Genomic DNA, 19245 nt, shown 5'->3' with positions numbered 1-19245 from the left:
GAGAGAGAGAGAGAGAGAGAGAGAGAGAGAGAGAGAGAGAGAGAGAGAACTGACTGGTAGTTTGCTGCCTGCAGAAGTGCTGCTGCTTAACAAGCTGGGACATGAGTCTTTATTAACAAGAGCATGGGCAGGTTATGAGTATTACTTTAATAGTTAAGACTTCTGTTTACTTTTCGTAATAAGCAGCCTTTTTTCCTAGATGTTTTACCAAGTTTGAAGGTTTTGGCCCACTTTTCAGCACCTTCTCTGAGCTCAGGAATAGTTTCTATAAATATGGAAAAGGTCATTTTTATGGTGGTGTCAGCTGGAATGGTCCCTACAAAAGCTCACTCGCCAAGTCCATCCTTCTGGTTGCTATTCTCCAAGGCAGTGGTTCTCAGTCATTTGTCGTTATGCCTTACCAAATGCATTTGGCAGTATCTGGGAAGATTGTCATTGTCACAGAGAGAAGGGTGCTGTGCTATTGGCATCTAGTGGGTAGAAACCTCAGAGATTTGTAACCATTCTAACACAAAGGGCATCCCTCACCCTGAAATTCTACTTGGAAAAATGACATGGTACCCAGGTTGGGAAACCTTGTTCTGGGTCTCTCCTCCATCACTGAAGTCAAGGCAGTCTATCAGTTGTTGCCTGTAATCACAGCTCAGTCAGTTGTGCATACTGGACTGTTCACAGTACATCCCTCTTTCCTGCCTTTATAAGCATATGCCATCTTAACTATGGAGATAAGGCCACACAGTCTAAGTACTTGAAACTGTGTATCATTTGTGTTGTCTATGAGTGTAAGATGTTGTAGATTTCCTTTTCATCTATTTCATTAAGTAGTTGTTTTTCTTTAAAGGGGGATTATAAAAGGTAATGTTTTCTCTTTTATTTCTCTCTCCACAGAATGACAGGAAGAGAGTTTTTCTCTCGTTTCCCAGAACTGTACCCCTTTCTTCTCAAGCAGTTGGAAACTGTGGCCAATACAGTAGACAGGTAAGTCAAGAATACACTGGAAGAAGTGCAGTCACAATGTCAAGTACCTTATTAATCATGATTTTAGGTTGAACTGGGTGGCTCATGTCTGTAATCCCAGCCCTCAGAAGATATAGGATTGCCACCAGGAATGGGCTACAGAGCCAGACCCATCTCAAGAGAACAAACATTGGGAGAGGAAGAGCTATGGAGAGATGACTCAGCAGCTAAGAGCACTGTTGACTCTTCCAAAGAACCTAGGTTCACTTCCCAGCACCCACATAGCAGCTCACAGCTATCTGTAAATCCAGTTCCGGGGAATCTAGTGCCTTCTGTGTAAACACGATACTTCAGGCACAAGGAAGTATGCACACATATATACAGGTAAAACACCTGTAAAATAAAATATTCAAAACTAACACTGGAGTAGATGAAATGACTCAGTGGGGTAAGACAGCCACTACGAAACCTGACTACCTGAGCTCATTTCCAACCTTATTGTGAAAGTAGAGAACCAGCCCTCGAAAATTGTCTTCTGACTTACAGAGAAACAGAGACAGAGGAGGGGGAAGGGGGAAAACCCAAACCAAGCAAGGTAAAGGGGCTCCTGAGGCTCCACCCCTCCCTGAGGATCTACCACAGTGGTGTAGCCGTTGGTAAGGTACCCATGCTCCTGTAAACAACCTTTCACCCATCCTTCTCTAAGCAACTATAATAAAGCTTATGAGTCACTTTTTTAAAACCCATGGAAGTATATGGGGAATCTGCAGTGGGAGGGCATATATGAGGATCAGAAATTTCATACGTAATTATCACTAGGAATACTTAATATATCCTAATCAACAACTTTCTTTTAAGTTTTATTTTTGCGTATGTGTCTGCCTTCATGTTAGTATGAACATGCACATGGGAGCCCATAGTGGCCAGAAGGCGGCATCAGATAGCCTGCAGACAATACTTGGTGATTCAGGGGAGCTCTTACTGCTTTCTCAGAACCCATGTAATTCCAGTCCCTGGGAATCTGATACTTTCTTCTGGTCTTCATGGTTATACAAACACACATACATGCACATAGATACACCCTTACACACACACACACACACACACACTCATAAAAATTTTATGCCTTTAATTCTAGCACTAAAGACACAGGCAGATCTCTGAATTCATGGCCAGTCTGTTCTACAGATGGAGTTCCAGAACAGCCATGGTCACACAGAGAACCCCTGTCTCAGGGTGGGATCAAGATGGGGTGGAAAAGAATTTACTGTTTTCATTTAGTGAAGACCTGAATACCTGTGTTCAGTCACTAATACCCATATAAAAAGCTTGTTGATATGCCATGTGCACTTGTAATTCTAGCCCTGGAGATGTGGACATAGAAGGGCCCTAGGGTTTACTAGCTAGCCAACCTCGCTTACTGGGTGAATCCCATGTCCCAGTGAGAAATCCTATCTCAAAAGACAAAGTGGGATTAGCAAGATGGCTTGAGCCCTGATGACCTGTCCATGTGCCCCAAACCCACATGAAAGTAGATGCAGAGTGACACCTTACAAGTTGTCCTCTGTGTATCATGACACATGCACAATAATAAAAAACTTTTTATGTTTTAAAAGGACTAGGGCACACAGTTCCTGAGGTTTAACATCCAATGTTGACCTCTAGTCCCCACACACAGACACACATACATAGCCACACACACACATACTTACACACATAGACACACATACCTGAATTATTTCTTCCTCTTATTTTTTAAAATCTTTATCTACATTATTAAATGTACTTAATAGATTCTTAACATCCTGTATTGCTGGTCTGTTGCAGCTTGCTGCAGTGAAACAACAGCTAACTAAGTTGCCTGTGATCAAATGTGGGTCCCTGAAAATGACCAGTAATTTTAGAAACAAAAAGCAGAGTCATTTTAAAGGGCTTTGAGTCTCCCTGAAGCTGCGAGAAATGTTGTCATTTTGTTTCAGTCTTACTCCGTAGCCGACAGTAGAATTTTTACTATGAATATCTTAGAACATGCACCTTTTTAATTTTTCTGCAGTCTTTGTACTGGTGTAAATGCACAAACACTGCCTGTGATGGGAAATGTAATTATATCAATGAAGTGTACTTTTGTCATGATATCGTGTCTCTAATTGCTAGGTAGTGCAGGGAGGGCTTTCTGGTTCTAGTGAGTAATGGCCTAGTCATGTTTCCTCAAACCCATCAGGTATGGAGAGCTGCACACTTCCTGAAAGCTCTGACAGCACAGTCTACTTGAGAGTCACTGGCTTTAGAAGAGGGTTGTGTGCAGAACCCTTGCTTTGCCAGAGACTTCTTGTGCACATTAAAGTGAAACAGGAAAAAGTGACAAAATGTGGGGCTGGAGAGATGACTCAGCAGTTAAGAGCACTGACTGCTCTTCCAGAGGTCCTGAGTTCAGATCCCAGCAACCACATGGTGGCTCACAACCATCTGTAATGGGACAGCTACAGTGTACTCATATAAATAAAATAAATAAATATTAAAAAAAAAAAAGTGACAAAATGTGTTTGAAAGCAGTGCCTGCCTTCTTCAGTCTGAAATCTTTTATGTGTGATCACTTTCCTTCAGTGAACTGGGAGAGCCTGATCGCCACCCTGGCATGTTCCTCTTACTCCTGGTGTTGGAGAGACTGTACCCATCGCCGATGGACGGCACATCGTCTGCACTCAGCTTGGCCCCTTTTGTTCCTTTCATTATCAGGTAGTGTCATGTTGCAGGGAACTTGAGAGAAATGCTCTATCTTGTTCTTATTTGGGGAATTATAATCAATATATTGCCTTAGGGAGCCATTCTGTGAAAGCAAGACAGTGAAGCTTTCTGCTCTTGCTCCTGACTGTTCTCCAGTGCTTCAGAGGAAGGAGCTTAGCCTGTGGGTGTGGGAGCCTGTGGCTGTGTTGGTAGTGTTTCCTTGGAGACCAGCTAGTGGGTGTGTGATGCTGATTGGAAGTACCCCTTTTCAAAACCCCGCCTATGGTTTGTATTGAACGGTATTGGGCCAGCCAACACAGGGATGCTGGGCGGGCTTGATCCTAGCATGTATTCCCTAGCCTGTGGTTTAAAAGAATATTAATGCACCTGGCTCTTTACTCTGGAGAAGTCAGAGCAACCAGGACCTGGTATGCCTGTGGCAATGCCACTTAACCCATTGTCCCATTTAACCTTCTTTTTCAAACTTGGGGTGCGTAAAGAGATCCAAAAGCATAGAATGCATGTGGGTGCACCCCAACTACAGGAATATATCACTGAAGGCTCTGTCACCTCTTTTGAAATGGATGTTACTTTTTACTTTTTGGCTATGTACCTTAACATGTGATCCTCAAAAAGTATTTGTGTTTTCTTATGAATCACTTTAGAAGCTGTAATATTATTATCATCTTTTACTCTTTGTAGTTCTTGACTAGCATGTGCCTTTAATGTATCTATTGAGAATTGACATGGACTTGAGGAAGCAGAAGAACACAAACCTTGAGTGTGTTTATTATTTGCGCAGCATCTTGGGTTCTGCTTCCTGGGCTCACGTAGTTGACTTACGCATTTCCATGTGAGAAACCACGAAACACAAGATTCTGACATGTGATGCTGTGGCCATTTGTTTGCCACCAAGCCTGGGCTGTGGCTGTGCTATCTGTGATCACAGAGGTGACCTACTGGGACTGCTTTGTGTTTCCTGTTACAAAGTTACTGTCTGCCTCCTCCAGTATTTGGTGATTCATTTTAGAAATTTGGGTGGTAAATTTTACTTTCAAGAGCCTTAAGAGTGTTCTCTTTCATGAACATTTGTGTGTATGGAGGGGAGGATGCAGCTAAGCAGTGTTTCAGAAAGTTGATAAAAGGAAAAAGGCACAAACAGAATCAGCGCCATTAGAAACCAAGATGTGCTGTGGACCATCGACATCTATGTTAAGACCATTCATTCTGCAGAAGCTTTTACTACAACGTCTGTTGTTGGTTGTTCCTAGAGACAGGAAGTTGCTACATTGAAAATACTCTTCCAGATGGTCCTATTTATATATAATCTGAGTATGTACAAGATCCTGAGAGATAGAGATCACAGAAATATAGAAGATTTAAATACTACTCTGAAACCAGGTTGTAGAGAGCACTGAAGTCCTTAGTAAGTGTGTGTTGTTGACATAGGCATGACCATGTCACTGATGCTAGTGCCTGGACCCATGGGTGAAATTTCCCTGGGTAAGATTCAGAGAATGGCAATGCCTTCCTCTCAGCCACATGGGGATTGTGATAGTGATTGCAGAAAATGTTCACAGCTACTCCCCACCACCCGCATGTAAGCCCAAGTTCATGGCCTAAAGATGGCTCCCCTACAAAGAGACTGCTCCTACTAAGATTAGCTAATCCTGTCTCCTTTTTCAGTTGTATATGATAACCCTGCTTCCTTCTTCAGCTAGCTGTGTGGGACACCCTTACCTCCCTGTTCAACTATATATGATACACACACTGAGCTTCCAGTGCACTACAGCTTCCCCATTAGAGAGCCTAGACCACCTGATCCCATATTCTGTGTGTCTGGTCTGTCCTTTTCTCATTTCCTCATTGTACCTAGTTAGGGTTCCAGGCCCCAAGCTGTGCAAGGGTGTATAGCAGGTACTTAGAACATCATCTGGGCTAGTTTGGTTGGTTTAGTTAGGGTTGTCCATTTCACAGTGTTGGGGATCAAGCCCAGGGCCTTGCTTGTGCTCGGCAAGCTCTACCATTGAGTTGCCTCCTCAGCCCTGTGTATGTAAGAGTCTACCCAAGAGGCTGGAAAGATGGTTTAACAGTTAAGAACACTCGTTCTTGCAGCAGACAAAGGTTCGGTTTCCAGTACTCATGTGATAGCTCACAACTGCCTATAATTTCAGTTCCAGGGAATCCAGCAACCTCTCAAAACCTGTGCAGACACCAGGCATGGCCGTGATGCACACACAGATAGCAGGCAAAATACACATAAAATCAATGAATCTTAAGATTATTCCTCTGTTACTGTTTGTTGTGCCAGCTTGAGGCAGCTGATTTGATTTCTCTGGTCTGTGTGGGCAGTTCTTTGCTATGCAGCCCCTTCCTTCGTGAGTGTGGTGCCTTCACATGCAGCCACTCCCTCTGAGTTGTAACAGCGTGAAGTAGAATACTGCTGCTTTACAGGCCCGTTTGTCGGGCTCTCTAGAGGGTAAAGGAAAGGCCTGGAGCCTTTCAGTTCCTTTCACAGGCAAATTTCAAGCTTCCACTGAAACATTACAGGAAACCATATAGTACCATCCTAGAGCCATGACTCCAGAGTCCTGGAGAGCAAAGGCCTGGACCGAGGAGACTTGGCTTTTGAGTGCTCTGCCACTTCTATTTGTAACACTTGTATGCTGCGGTTTTCCTGCACTGGACTAGTGCGCTCTCTGTGTGAAAAGTACCTCCTCATGCTAAAAACCTGAGAGGCCAACATCTCACTAACTGAGGGAGAAATCTCCTCCCTGCCCTTCACTGTGTGGGGGCACTTAGAAAATGTCCTTCTTCCCTCCCTCAGCATCCCCTTCTCCCAGCTTGGTTTAATTTATTTTCAGTACCTATCCTCCCCAGTCCATTGGTTCTCCTTTGTTTAAAGTGAAGTCTGCTTGCTTGCTTTTCCCTGACACGTACTAAGTACAAATAACAAAACAAATATGTACCTGTAGAAATCATGCACCTATGGGGGAGGGGTGGACATTTTACATTGAAACAAATCTCTAGTGAACAGTCAAAGAATAGGAAAGCTTGTGTTCATGTATTTAGAATATTTCATGGGCCTTAGGATTGTTATATCAGTCATACCAAAGAGGAAGGTGGAGATAGAACAACTTAGCCTTGTAACAGGAAATAATATGACTCTGGTCTTGTTTCCCTTTAAACACATAACGTAGTTAATAACGTTGCACCTTCTCCAGGTTATGAAGCAAAGCAGCTTGTGTTCTCTGTTGGGGTATTGTGGCTCTCACAGGAAACAGAAATGAGTTCCTCCTTCCGTTGAGATTCTGGTACCAAGAGCTCTCCTTTAAGTCTGTGCGTTAAATAGCTGTTTTGTTTGTCTGTCTGTTTTTGTTCTGGGGTTGCGATGGAGCCCATGCAGCCTACACTTTCCTGGACTCGGCATGTAGCCAGAGATGACCTTGTGCTTTTGACCCTCTTGCCCCTACATAATAGGCATGAGCCAGTATGCCAAGATTATGAAGTGCTGGGAATTGAACTCAGGACTTCCAACTAACCTATGCGCCATGCCATCTACCCTGTTTATACCTGCTCTGACTTCCCAGAATCCTTTTAGATAAGCAGAGGGCAACATTCGCTTTAAAGAGACAAAAAAGGCAAGCAGAGTGGCTCTGGCACCACCAAGGTGAAAGCCCTGCCCTGGCCCTGTTGCTGAGCTATCGGCTCCTGATGCTCCCCTCTCCCAACGTGCAGAGCACTCCTTCCTTGTCATTCATCACTACTGTACTGTACCAGTGCTCAATGCTTGCTCTTCAGCATAAACTAATCTCCTTCTATGCCGATCAGGCATTGTTGTTTTGTGGTACTTTCCCCTACCTAATACAAATTTGGATACTGAGTTAAATTGAGTAATGTAAAAATGAAACTAGTTGGAGTCAAAACCTTGTATGTGAGCTGATCTATTTATCTCTGAAGTATTCAAGGACTTCCAGTCCTTTATTATTGGAACTACATGTAGCCACGGTCATGGTTTATATAGGTAGGGGCTTCAACTGGGTTCCATCCATGTTCTACCTGGCCTTTGAGGAAGTCTCTGTTTTAACATGAGTTCTGACATTTGCTTGTATTGTGATTCACCTCTCTGATGTTCTGCTTCCTTTTCAAACAAGTTTTGATCAAATTAAATTCTTGGACTGAATGTTACCTTGTTCCTCTCTGGCCTCATGAGCTTGGGAGCTTCTTGGATTATGAGCTCCTCTCTGGCTGTCCTTTAGAGGGCACTTACTGCCTTACAGTAAATATCCTATGCAGGGTTAGTGTCATGGGAGATGAGGAGGGAAGCAGCAGCAAAGCTGTTCTTCTGTTTTAACTCATCCAGTTGTAATGAAGCCAGACATGGAAGGGAAAGACACCCCGACTAATGCAGCAAGCAGGGAACCCAGGCAGTGGGGCCTCAGTGTGATGGGGTGAAATGTCCTGCTTACAGAGTACCGCTCCCAGGTCTATGTGTGACAGGGCCCGGGAAGTTGGCAGTCTTTTATAGGAAAAGAATAGAGAAGGATAACTTTAAGCTGCAGGTGGTGGTGCACATCATTTAACACCTTAACCCTTTCACTTGGGAGGCAGAGACAGATGAATCTGTGAGTCTGAGGCCAGCCTGGTCTACATAGAGAGCTCCAGGACAGCCAGGGCTGCATAGCGAGACTCTCTCTCTGATGCTATATAATAACTGCACATATTTGATTGGCAGGTAACAGTGTATCTTTTCAATGCACATGTGCAGTGTGTCCCACATGTCATTGCATCCTAAGACATTTGTCATTTCTTGGGTTGAGAACATTTAGACTCTGAAACGGCAGGCATTTTTTTTAGCACTTGTTTTGGTGAGTCTCTGCCAGTAAATGGGAAGGAAACCCCTGAAGCCAGATGAAGGTGGGGTTCTAGGGAGAGTTCACTGTGTTCTGTGAGTGAGAGCATGTTCCGGGACCCAATGACTGACAGACATGGGTTCAAAAGCCAGCATTGGGGACCATGGAAATATTGTGCTGACAGCCTTCAAAAAACTCTTCAAAGTGGAAAAGCAATGTTTTAAATGACTGCATAGTTGTATTGATACCAGCTATGTTTGACTTGCTCGTCAAAGTAGCACTCCTAAGTGCTCTGTGCTTTATCTGCTGAGAACCAGTAAGGACTCCTAAGATTAGTAAGTCGTGTCTGAGTCACTTCAGTAAGGATTCCCTAGCAGTAAGTCGTGTCTCAGTCCCTTTAGTGCTTGATGACTTCTCGGCTGGTGAAGTGAAACTTTAGTCAGCATCTGACTCTCTTAAAGGAAACAGATTCAGTTGCAACTTATAAAGTGTGCGTGACATAGAGAAATGACTAAAGTGCAAGGTCTCCAGGAGTCAGGGAGGCACTGCAAGTTCAGGCCACACCCATTGCCTCTGTGCAGCTTGGGGAGTGGAGGAACTGGAAAGCCATGAATTCAGAACTTGAACTTCACTTATGATATATGCTTTCCTTTTTAATGCTTGGTTCTGGACAGATGGTTGAATGTCAACTTAGTCCCTATACTTTTTATGTCTGTCTGATATAGCCCTTTATTGAACATAGAGACTGGCAAATTAACTCAACAGGTAAACACCCTTGACAGCAAGCCTAACGATGACTTGGTTCTGACCCCTGGGACCCTCCTAATTAAAGGGGAAAGCTGACTTGTACAAGCTGTCCTCTAACTTCCATACAATAAGTATTTTTTTAAATATAGATTCTAAATAGACTTAGGAACCTGTATTGGTAGCTTGAGACTAGAGATATGTACCATGTTCCAGTCTTTAAAATTAAAATTGTATCTGATTAGAACGTAGGGTGTCTGCTTTGTATGAAAAAGTTTTGGGAATGGTGTTTTCTGTGAGCACAGGGTGCAGCATGACACACTGCTGCTGTCAGAGAGCAGAGTTTTGCCGTGGTCCTCCTGAACTCTGAGGATCAGGCCAGGCCCACATTGTCCTGTTTATTATCCTCACTTTAGGAGGGTCATTGGTAGGCTAACATTTATTTGGGGCAGTGAGCACAGTGTAGAGCAAGCTAGACATCTGGTGTCCAAGGAGCCCTCAACATACCCAGTGGTGGCATAAAGATAGACCATGAGGACCGTCAGTCAGGCTGGGGAAGATGGTAATGGTGTCTACACAGTCAGGCTGGGGAAGATGGTAATGGTCTCTACACACTCAGAGGCTGCCATATGGCAGAAGGCACACAATTTGTTATTTTCCCCCAGTGGGAATGTAAGAGAGATTGTAACTCTGAAGACAGAAGAGTTTTGTGAAAGGCAGTGTTCTCCATCAAAGGCATGAATAGATTTCCTCATAGTGGGCTGCCCAGCAATGAAAGTGTTTGAGGAAAACTGATCATATGTTGGACATATTTCCCAAAGGATCTCTGGTGCATCTGAGGTTGGGCAGGCTGAGCGTCAAAGTATCTGTTTGGGATGCCTTATTTCAGAATCCTAAATGAGTGCCGAGTGAACCAGTGAGTCTTCCTGTAAATGTCTCCCACCTGTGTACACACTCTTATGTGTTCCTTGGTCTTACTTAGGAGAGCATTGGGGAGCCATCTTGGCATGGCCCACATGGTTGTGGTGGTCTACTCCTAAATGATGCCCTCAGAAATTAATCCACTTAAATTTAGCTTCTGAGTAACTTCTGTAACTTTGTTCTGGATGTTTCTGAAAACACTCTTTTGGCCTGTGTGATGTTATGTCTGAAAAGCATTCCTTATTGACTTAATTATCTGTTTCTGTGGTTGCTGTAGTTCGTCCATTCCAGATGTTGGCTTAAGTTGCCTTTGTTTTATGACAAGTATATGGAACATCTGAGTCTTGAGAAGTCAGAGGTGGCCTGTTTAAAAATGGCTGGAATGAATAACTGTTTGTTGTCCTAGCTTTTAAAGGGTCTCGTTTGAATAGAGATGCCTGGGGAGAGGACTGGAGTCCCCAGGTCCTGCCACTGCACAGGGGACACCTAAAACGTGGGCCTTGCTAAGGCTGTGAATGAAGGGTTTTCCTTTCCTGGCCCTCCTTTGGTTACCACTGACTTTCATAGGGGCTTAGGGACAAACAGGGGCTTGGGGACGACGACTCCTGGCACCCTAATCTGCTGACAGTTGGGTTATCAGGGGACCTGTTGCCCTGCCTGTCTAGAACTGCCTCCCTCTGGTGTTATTGGTGTGACTAAATGTAGATGCCAGATCAGGCCTTGGACAAAATGGCCAAGTAGAAAGGTTCACCTCTGCTCAGGGGCTTTCAGCAGCTCATTTTCCCTTTGTCTTTAAGCCAGACTGCTGTCCACTCCTCTCTCTGTCAGGGCTTACTCACTGGGCTAATAGTGACACAGAGATGTACATGTGAACTAACTCCCCGAGACTCTAGTGGCAGCAGTTAGGCCCCAGAAGGAGGCCTTGAAGCAGAGATGGGAATAGGGGTTGTCGTGCTGCGATATCCTCCTGCTTGGCTGCCGTCTGCCTGTGGCCCCATCTAGCTCTATTGAGAGCTGTTTTCATGCTCGTCCCCATTTGCAGACTCCGTCCAGAGGGAGTTTAACATGTGGGATGAAATCATGTTTTCTGTTTTGTGTGCCTCCCCCACCCCTAAAGTTCTAGCATTAAAAAAAAAAAAAAAAACAAGAAAGGAAAATACTCACTGATTTTTCTTTCTTAATTCCTGGAGCAGGCCTGGCCAACTCAGTCAGGGGTGCCAGAGCTCTTTAAGACCTTTTTTTCCCAAGTATGTTTTTAAGAAACAGGAATGGGGAATTCACCTCTCATGGAATGCATTGACAAAGCAAGCTAGAAAAACAAAACTTGTAGGGACCAGCTTTTCTTCAGTGTTATCTGTTACTTCCACAGACCAGTTCAGGTCATGTTAGAACAAGTGATTAGATCTGCAAACAGTCTCATTCTGAGGTGAGAATTCAGTGATGAGAATCTGTGGCCTGTTGGTGTCATTTGGTTGAAAAGCTAGAATCCAATCAGTTGATTGATGAGTCGAGCACTTGCTAAAAACATTTGTGTGTATCCAGCTTGTGTTGAGTTGTGGATAAGCTGGAAGGAAAGGGGTCTTCATCTTTGACGACTTGGCTGTTAGGTCAGTGAGATGAAGTGCAGGCTTGTGACCCTGCCAGCGTGTGTACATTAACCACAGTGTTAATAGGGTACAAGCCCTAAGTGCTGAGACCAGTGAGGTGCAGAAGTCTACCAGGCTTCCCAAGAAGCTGGACAGGTACAATTTCAGGGAAATTCAGTTTGCCATTTGGGGCACTTACAGAAACGATCCACTGGGGTCTCATGCAAGAATGAAATGAAGCCCCTGCTCTGCAGACAGCGCACCCAGTCACAGGGCAGGGCTGCAAGAGCTCTGACTTAGAACTCAGAAGGGGCTATGGAGCGCTGCTTCTATCTGAACTAAAGGTGGCCCAGGGGTCGCAGAGACAATGGTTTGCATTTTTAACAGGGAAAACCATTGATAATAAATCTTCGGAAACTTTAGTAAAGAATAGTATTTACCCCAGAGGCTGTACTTTTTAATTCACTAACATTATACAGTTAAAAGTACTTTAATAATTTTTTCCATATAAAGCTTTTATTTCCCTGGTCTTAAGTATTTTCTCAAAAATATTTGCCACAGTGCTCATAGATATTTTTAATGCTAACATGAAGGGCTTCATAGACCAAACCCATGCTGGCTAATGTGCACTCATTTCTGTATGTAGTAGGGACCATTTTTATACCAAAATTGTACTTTCTTTCTTTCACACAGAAGTATGAGCTAGGGAACTGAGCAGGATGTAAAAACTAAATACAGCACAGTAGAATGATCTGGAAAAATGACACCACAGTATGTTTTGGTTGTCTTTTCCTGGCCCCTGGTGCTCACTCAACCCCCAATCCCACCCACCCCTGTCTCTTATCTGTTTCTGTCTCTCCCCCTCCCCTTCCCCTTCCCCTCCCACTCCCCTTGTCCTTCCCTCTTTCTGTCCTTCCCTCCCTTTGGGCCTTGACTCTTCTTACCTTAGCACAATAGTCTCCTGTCATTCTTAGGGATATGTTCCTAGATCCCCAAAGTTGCATGAAGACAGTCAGTATTGAACCCTGCTCTGTATTTGGTCCCATAAATGCAGACATATATACCAAAGGTATAACTTTTGTACTTCATGCACCACCTCAAACCCCCCATGAGTCCCCCACCCTGGTCGGTTGCATGGGCAGGAGACTTGGTGGTAAATGTAGCTTTTCCTCGTTTCCCACTGGATAGCTTTCACCTTCCCACTTCAGCGTGCTGTGTTGTGATAGTTCCTTGGCAGGTCTAAATTACCAGCTTTACCACTGCTTTCTGTGCTTTGAGATGTTATTCAATACATTGTGACTTGAACCCACCCACTCTTTTTCTGCAGCAGTCAATAAGCCAGACAGCCAAGTGGCTTCCAGGTGGGAAGCCTATGCCCTGGGAATGAGCTGAGCAAATGGGTGGTCATGTTTTCAGCTGGATACTTTAGGGCAATCTGAGATTTAATCATCGTACTCAAAATATAAATTCAAGCTTAGAGATTGCTTATTCCTGAAATTTTCCAAGTACTTTTAGGCCACAGGTAATTGAAACCATGGAAATAGATCTCAGGGTAAGTAGGAGGCAGACAGCAGTGTCTACGCTCTGGCTAACACATGCATTATGACTTCATGTCGTGCATGAAGGGCACTGCGACTTCCATGCTTTTGCTTGCTCTTCCCCATCTTCTCCATTCACATTGGCATATCTTTTTCCCTTCTTTCAAACCAGGTCTAGACATCAGCACACATTTTTGTCCCTCGCTTGATTTAGTGAGCATTCGTCACTACCACTCCATTGTTCTACTACTGAACTTCCTGAGAGTCTACTCTGCTCTTGTTTAACCCATTACCTCTACTTCATCATCTTGTGTTTATAAGAGCTGTTAGAGACCACTGGTTCCTCTCCACAGAGACATCTACAATCCCTACCCGAAGCTGTCTCATGTTCTGTGAGGACTCTGAGAAAACGTCGTATTCCTAGTCCCGTACTTCATGCCCTGCTCTAATCACTCCTTGAACCACTACAGGCAGCTCCTTCCCACCGCTGCACTGAAACTCTATCTAGTTTCCAAAGCCCGCACGCTTCGCAGTAGTTTCTGATTTTATCCCAAACTGATGCTCTCGCTGATTCCCCTCCCACGCCTTTGCTGTTGCTCTTGCCCCTCTTCCCGTTTCTCCCCACTCTACCTTCCTGCTGCTCTTCAAACACTCTCTGCTTCCTTGTCCTGCCCTCAGCCTTTTCCATTCATTCCCCTGCACTCCCTAGGCTTGCCACACGCCTAAGGAGTCAGTGTTGATCTCTGACTCCTCCTTCATCAGAGACTCTCTTAGAGCACTCTCTGCCTGTCCCACAGACAGACACCAGAGGTCAGGTCTTGGAGCTGTCTCTGCTCACTGAGCAGCCCTCCCTTAGGATCAACAGCAGTGTGTCTGCTGTCACACTCCACCTTCTCCACAGCAGGATCGGACTGTGTTCACATTTGCTCTAAAACAAATCCCTGTCCCCCGAAAACCTTGCAGTAAGTGTGAAATTATTCTTTTTCATTACTGATAAATACTAGTTTGCAGTAGCAAGTAGCAGCACTTCATGATAGTCCCTGGGGAAAATAAGTCTGATGCATCTACAGACTATTTAAGTCAGGTACTAGCTCCTTTAGTTGTTCACTCAACAGAAATGGGCAGAGAACACTGAGGCACTAAGATAGGATGGAGAATCGGACGGGGCTTTTGTCAGCTGAGGAATCCTGGCCTGTGGTGTTTCTGCCTCTTTTTGTTCAGATTTCCCCGTCCTAGTTAGTGATAAATGGTACTTAGCAGATGTCTATGGAACATTTATAAGACATTCTATATGTTAGCCTATTTAATCAAGACAATAGTGTGATTTTGTTGTTGCTCTTACTGTCATCTAAAAGGGGTGGCATGGAAATGTGCCCTAGGTCATATTGCTAGTGTGAGCTAGACGTGGGTTTGAGTCCAGGTGTTGGCTCCAGAGCACATTGGCCTTGGTTTCCTAGTTCCTCACCTGGCAACAGGCTCTCCCACTTATCTATTTCTGATGCACTATCTGTGGGACATGACAAGCAAGTTCTCCATGTGCCAAAGGTAACCTCTAGTTTTATCTAGCAGGTGTCGGGCTTGCCTTGTTGTTTCTTTGGATGTTTCTCCTTTGGGGCATGACATTGGCAGTGCTCTCGTTTTTCCAATCTGACATCAGCACTTAAGGAAGAAGAATTGCAGTAAAACCCATCTGCTGTGACAGGTTGCTAAATAGAATTGGCTCTGCTGAAGTCCTAAGAGTCTTGAGAAATACTGAGACTTTGTTACAAAAGAAATTGTCCTTGTTACAGGAGCTCGGGGTCATCGTACACTTACAGTCATCTCAGTGAAGAACAAGAGTGGCTCGGGGCTGAGATACCTAAAGTCCTAGTGAGGTTATTTGTGGGCTGCTATCTATGCATATGCTTTCAAAAATAAGTAAGTCTTCCTTCTGACTCTAGTGTGTATTGTGTTCTCCTGAGTTTCCACTGTTAAAACTTGCATAATTTTGGACTTTGGGTTGCTAAGAGTGAAGGAAAGCCATTTACCTGAGGATTTTCAGTTTCCAAAGGACTCATCCATGCTCATCTATTCATCTTTCCTTGACGGTCTTACAACAGAATCATATGGTTGTCAGTATACATCCCAATGTTTTTGTTGCGTCCTGTCTTCTCATCTGACAGTCCTAACTCTACTCAGGAAAAGGCCAGCATGGATAAATAAGGTGTTTCAATGGGTTTCATTGCTCCAACGTGCATCTAGGAACCTTGTGTAATGATCTTGAGGGACCCTAACAGTAGCAGCTGATGATGTAAATGGGTTAGAAGCCCCTTTTCTTGTCAGTTTTATGTTTCTGTGTACTGAGTCCCATTTCTGTCTTTCACTGGCCGAATTCAATTTAGTCTAAATATCACAAAACCATAGTTTGGTGCCCCAGGGGTGGGGAGCATCCCATGTCCATCCCCACAGCATTCACAGCATCGGTAAGAGGCGGTGTGTCTACAAGGCAGGTAAGCAAGCCTACTCGATCTTGATGACTGCAGCTATGCTGCAAAAGCCATCTGCCCTGGTACAAACCGTGGAAGTATATCCAAATAGCCAAAAAAAAAAAAAAAAAAAGCTGAGTTGTTACTGAAAGATGTGTCACACAGACAAGAAAATAATTTACAAGTAGTAGGCAGGACATATTTTCAAAACACTAAGAGAGTCCCTTGAGCTTACCTTGTGGGTGTTGGCTTGTTTCTTACTGGACTGTTCATTCATTTTTTTCCCCTATAAGAGTCATTATTTCCTACAAAACCAGAATTTGAGGTATAGCTTCATTTGAATGTGGACAAAATAATAAACATGTAAAATCTAATACTAATTATAACCCATATAATTCTAATTAAGAGAAATTTTTAAAGAAATGGAATTCTTGGTGGGTGTGATGCTGCACACATTTAACCCAGTACTTGGAAAGAGGCAGTTAGATCACTGTAAGGCCAGCCAGGATACATAATGAGTTTCAGACAAGCAGGGCTGCATAGTGAGACCCTGGGGCGGCCAGGGGATTTGCATTCTGTTGTCTAATTGAGCATGTCTCTAAAGTGGTAGCTTTAGAATACCACGACTTGATAGAATTCTGCTTGTAAACCAGCCCATAGAGCAGCTTCTTTGTGCCTTCCTTTTCTAAAGCATTGATGTCACAAGACACTGGGTATGAACCTAGAGGACCCCGTGGATGGCACAACAGCCTGGCAAAGGTAGCAGGTGGTGTTGGGCACTTGTGCTCTGATTTGGAAGCACCGGGCTGTGCATTAGAATGGGTGCTATCCTGACTGAACCTTAGATATAGATTCCTGAATTCTAAGTAAGAGCTCTCCACTCAGTTCCATGGAGTGAACTGAGTTTGGAAGGCAGTAAGAGAACACTCTGCTACCAGCTACTATTCCTGTAACGATCCCATTTCCCTTAGGAGTGACTCTTATCCTGAGTGCTACTAAGCTACTGCAGACCCTAGCAAGAACCAGTTCACTCTGAGGGTAGTGGAAACATATGGGAAGTTATGGCCCACTGTCCATCTAATATTCTTAGATGCCACCTTTATCTTGAGCTGAGCCTTGAGGGGTTCACAGACAGATCTTCATTCATTTAGTATGTAGTTATGATCTCTTCTAAAACAGTGAGAGGCAGACTACACTTAAGTCATTGTCTTAGTTAGGATTTTACTGCTGTGAACAGACACCATGACCATGGCAAGTCTTATGAAAACAACATTTAATTGGGGCTGGCTTACAGGTTCATTACCATCAAGGTGGGAGCATGGCAGCACCCAGGCAGGCATGGTGCAGGAGGAGCTGAGAGTTCTATGTCTTTATCCAAAGGCTGCTAGTGGAAGACTGACTTCAAGGCAACTAGGGTGAGGGTCTTAAGCCCACACCCACAGTGACACACCTACTCCAACCAGGTCACACCTGTTCCAACAAGGCCATACCTCCAAATGGTGCCACTCCCTGGTCCAAGAATATACAAACCATGACAGGCTTTAAGTGTGAGTTACTTTACATCTTTGGTTTTAACAAGAAGACAATTAGAAGACATTGGCAGATGATATGGGGGAAAAGAAAGCATGCTATCATTCTCACACTTGTGGTCTGGTAGAGGACCACCATGCCTTGTCCCCACCAGAACTGGCTCCCATGCTTTGAGTAGCATCTATCTTTCATTTACCTCTCTGTCAGAGAGATCACTAGAGGCCTTTTTACAGCTTTGACTCTTCCTTTCCATTCAGAGAAGTAGTTCTAGTTCCTTTTCAAGATGAAAGCTTGTCTTTGTGCTCCCCAAATAGTTCCAGGCAGCAGAACACACTAAATCCTTGCAGATAAAAGACCTTGCTGATAAAATGCTAGATTGTCATCAGAGATGCAAGTGAGGGAGTCAAGTCCCTGCCATTAATTACCTCCTTACAGCTTTGTTTATATCCTGTTCATTTGGGGCATGTTTTTCTTGGACAGTTTCTTGTCTGTGCTCTGAACTGCAGTCTGAAGTTTGTAAAACTCCCAAAGGTCAGGGAATAGTGGGTTCCTTCTTTTCTGACAGGTTTAATGGCAAGGAAGAGAAGATCAAAGTTTCTATCTTCCATCTGGAAAGAAAGGGACAAATGCTTGGTTTGAATGGTTAGTTCCTCACCTCAAGTGACAAACTTGTGTACTTTGGTTCAGAAAACTTAGCCAGAGCCGGGCGTGGTGGTGCACGCCTTTAATCCCAGCACTCGGGAGGTAGAGGCAGGCGGATTTCTGAGTTCGAGGCCAGCTTGGTCTACAGAGTGAGTTCCAGGACAGCCAGGGCTACACAGAGAAACCCTGTCTCGAAAAACCAAAAAAGAAAAAAAAGAGAAAACTTAGCCAGGAAGTTGCCTGGAAATAGACTGACATTTATGTCTGAAGCCATGAATATCAAACAGTGATAGATTGGGTATTCAGGCATTGAGGCCAGGGCCAGTTGAATCAAAAATAAAACTACCTGGCAAGTCTTGACAGCATGATCTACACATTTAAAAATGGCTGGGCTGGGCGTGGGGACATCTCAGCACTCGAGAGTCAAAGGCAGACGGAACTTTGAGTTTGATGCCAGCCTGGTCTACATACTATATTCCCGGCTAGGTAGGGTTACATAGCGAGATAACCATACTGATGAATTTTATATAAATAAATAGTGCCTGCTTCTGGAGAGTTCTAGTACTTACTCATAGTAGGAAGTACAACGTAATAGGGCTGCATCTCTGCCTCAATATGAATATGACTACTGTTGCATATAAGAAATCGTTCACCCTTTTAAGAACTCTAGAACTATGGATATTTGACACTTTAAGGAACCCAAGGAGTGAGGGGAACATTTTGCTACTATCACATTAGACCAGTGGTTCTCAACTTTCCTAATACTTTATTCAACCCTTTAGAACCCTTTTGCCCTTGTTGTGGTGACTCCCCCAGACTGTAAAATTATTTTCATTGCTATTTCATAACTATAATTTTTATACCATTATGAATCATAATGTGGGTATTTTTGAACATAGAGGTTTGCCAAAGGGGCCATAACCCACAGGTTGAGAACCTCTGCCTTGGATGTATTAAAAAGCTTGAGACTGGAAGAGTCTGTTCTGTCTTTAAAAGGATTGTCTAAGCCATGATAGCTACTGTCCTACAGATGGCCAAGGGAGAGAGCACTCTGGCCTCACAATTAGACAAGCAGTGTTCATCACTGATTAGGGAGTAGTGCAGTCACATGCCACCATCTGTGGTACCTGGCTACTGCTAAGTCACCAAACACATTTCCTTACTATTGATAAAGAACATTTGAATCTGATCTTATGTTGTCTTGTTAGGTTCTACCATGACCAGTACTGCAAACTGATTCAACTCACCCTCGCAGCGACACTAGTGTCAGGGGCTTCAGGACCAG

General features: G+C 44.0%; 1 protein-coding gene across 4 annotated transcripts in view; it reads left to right on the top strand.

Annotated features, from left to right (window-relative positions):
* Thada (THADA armadillo repeat containing) overlaps positions 1-19245 on the top strand; it is a 294404-nt gene that overhangs the window by 133265 nt on the left and 141894 nt on the right. For all 4 annotated transcript variants that reach the window (XM_029531298.1, XM_029531301.1, XM_029531299.1 and 1 more), the window contains 2 exons: positions 889-978; positions 3562-3693. In XM_029531298.1, coding sequence (XP_029387158.1) covers positions 889-978; positions 3562-3693 — 222 coding nt within the window. The remainder of the gene's footprint in view (positions 1-888; positions 979-3561; positions 3694-19245) is intronic.

This window comes from Mus pahari, chromosome 18, assembly GCF_900095145.1.
Source record: "Mus pahari chromosome 18, PAHARI_EIJ_v1.1, whole genome shotgun sequence".
NCBI lineage: Eukaryota > Metazoa > Chordata > Mammalia > Rodentia > Muridae > Mus > Mus pahari.
This window is presented reverse-complemented; position numbering and strand designations above follow the sequence as displayed.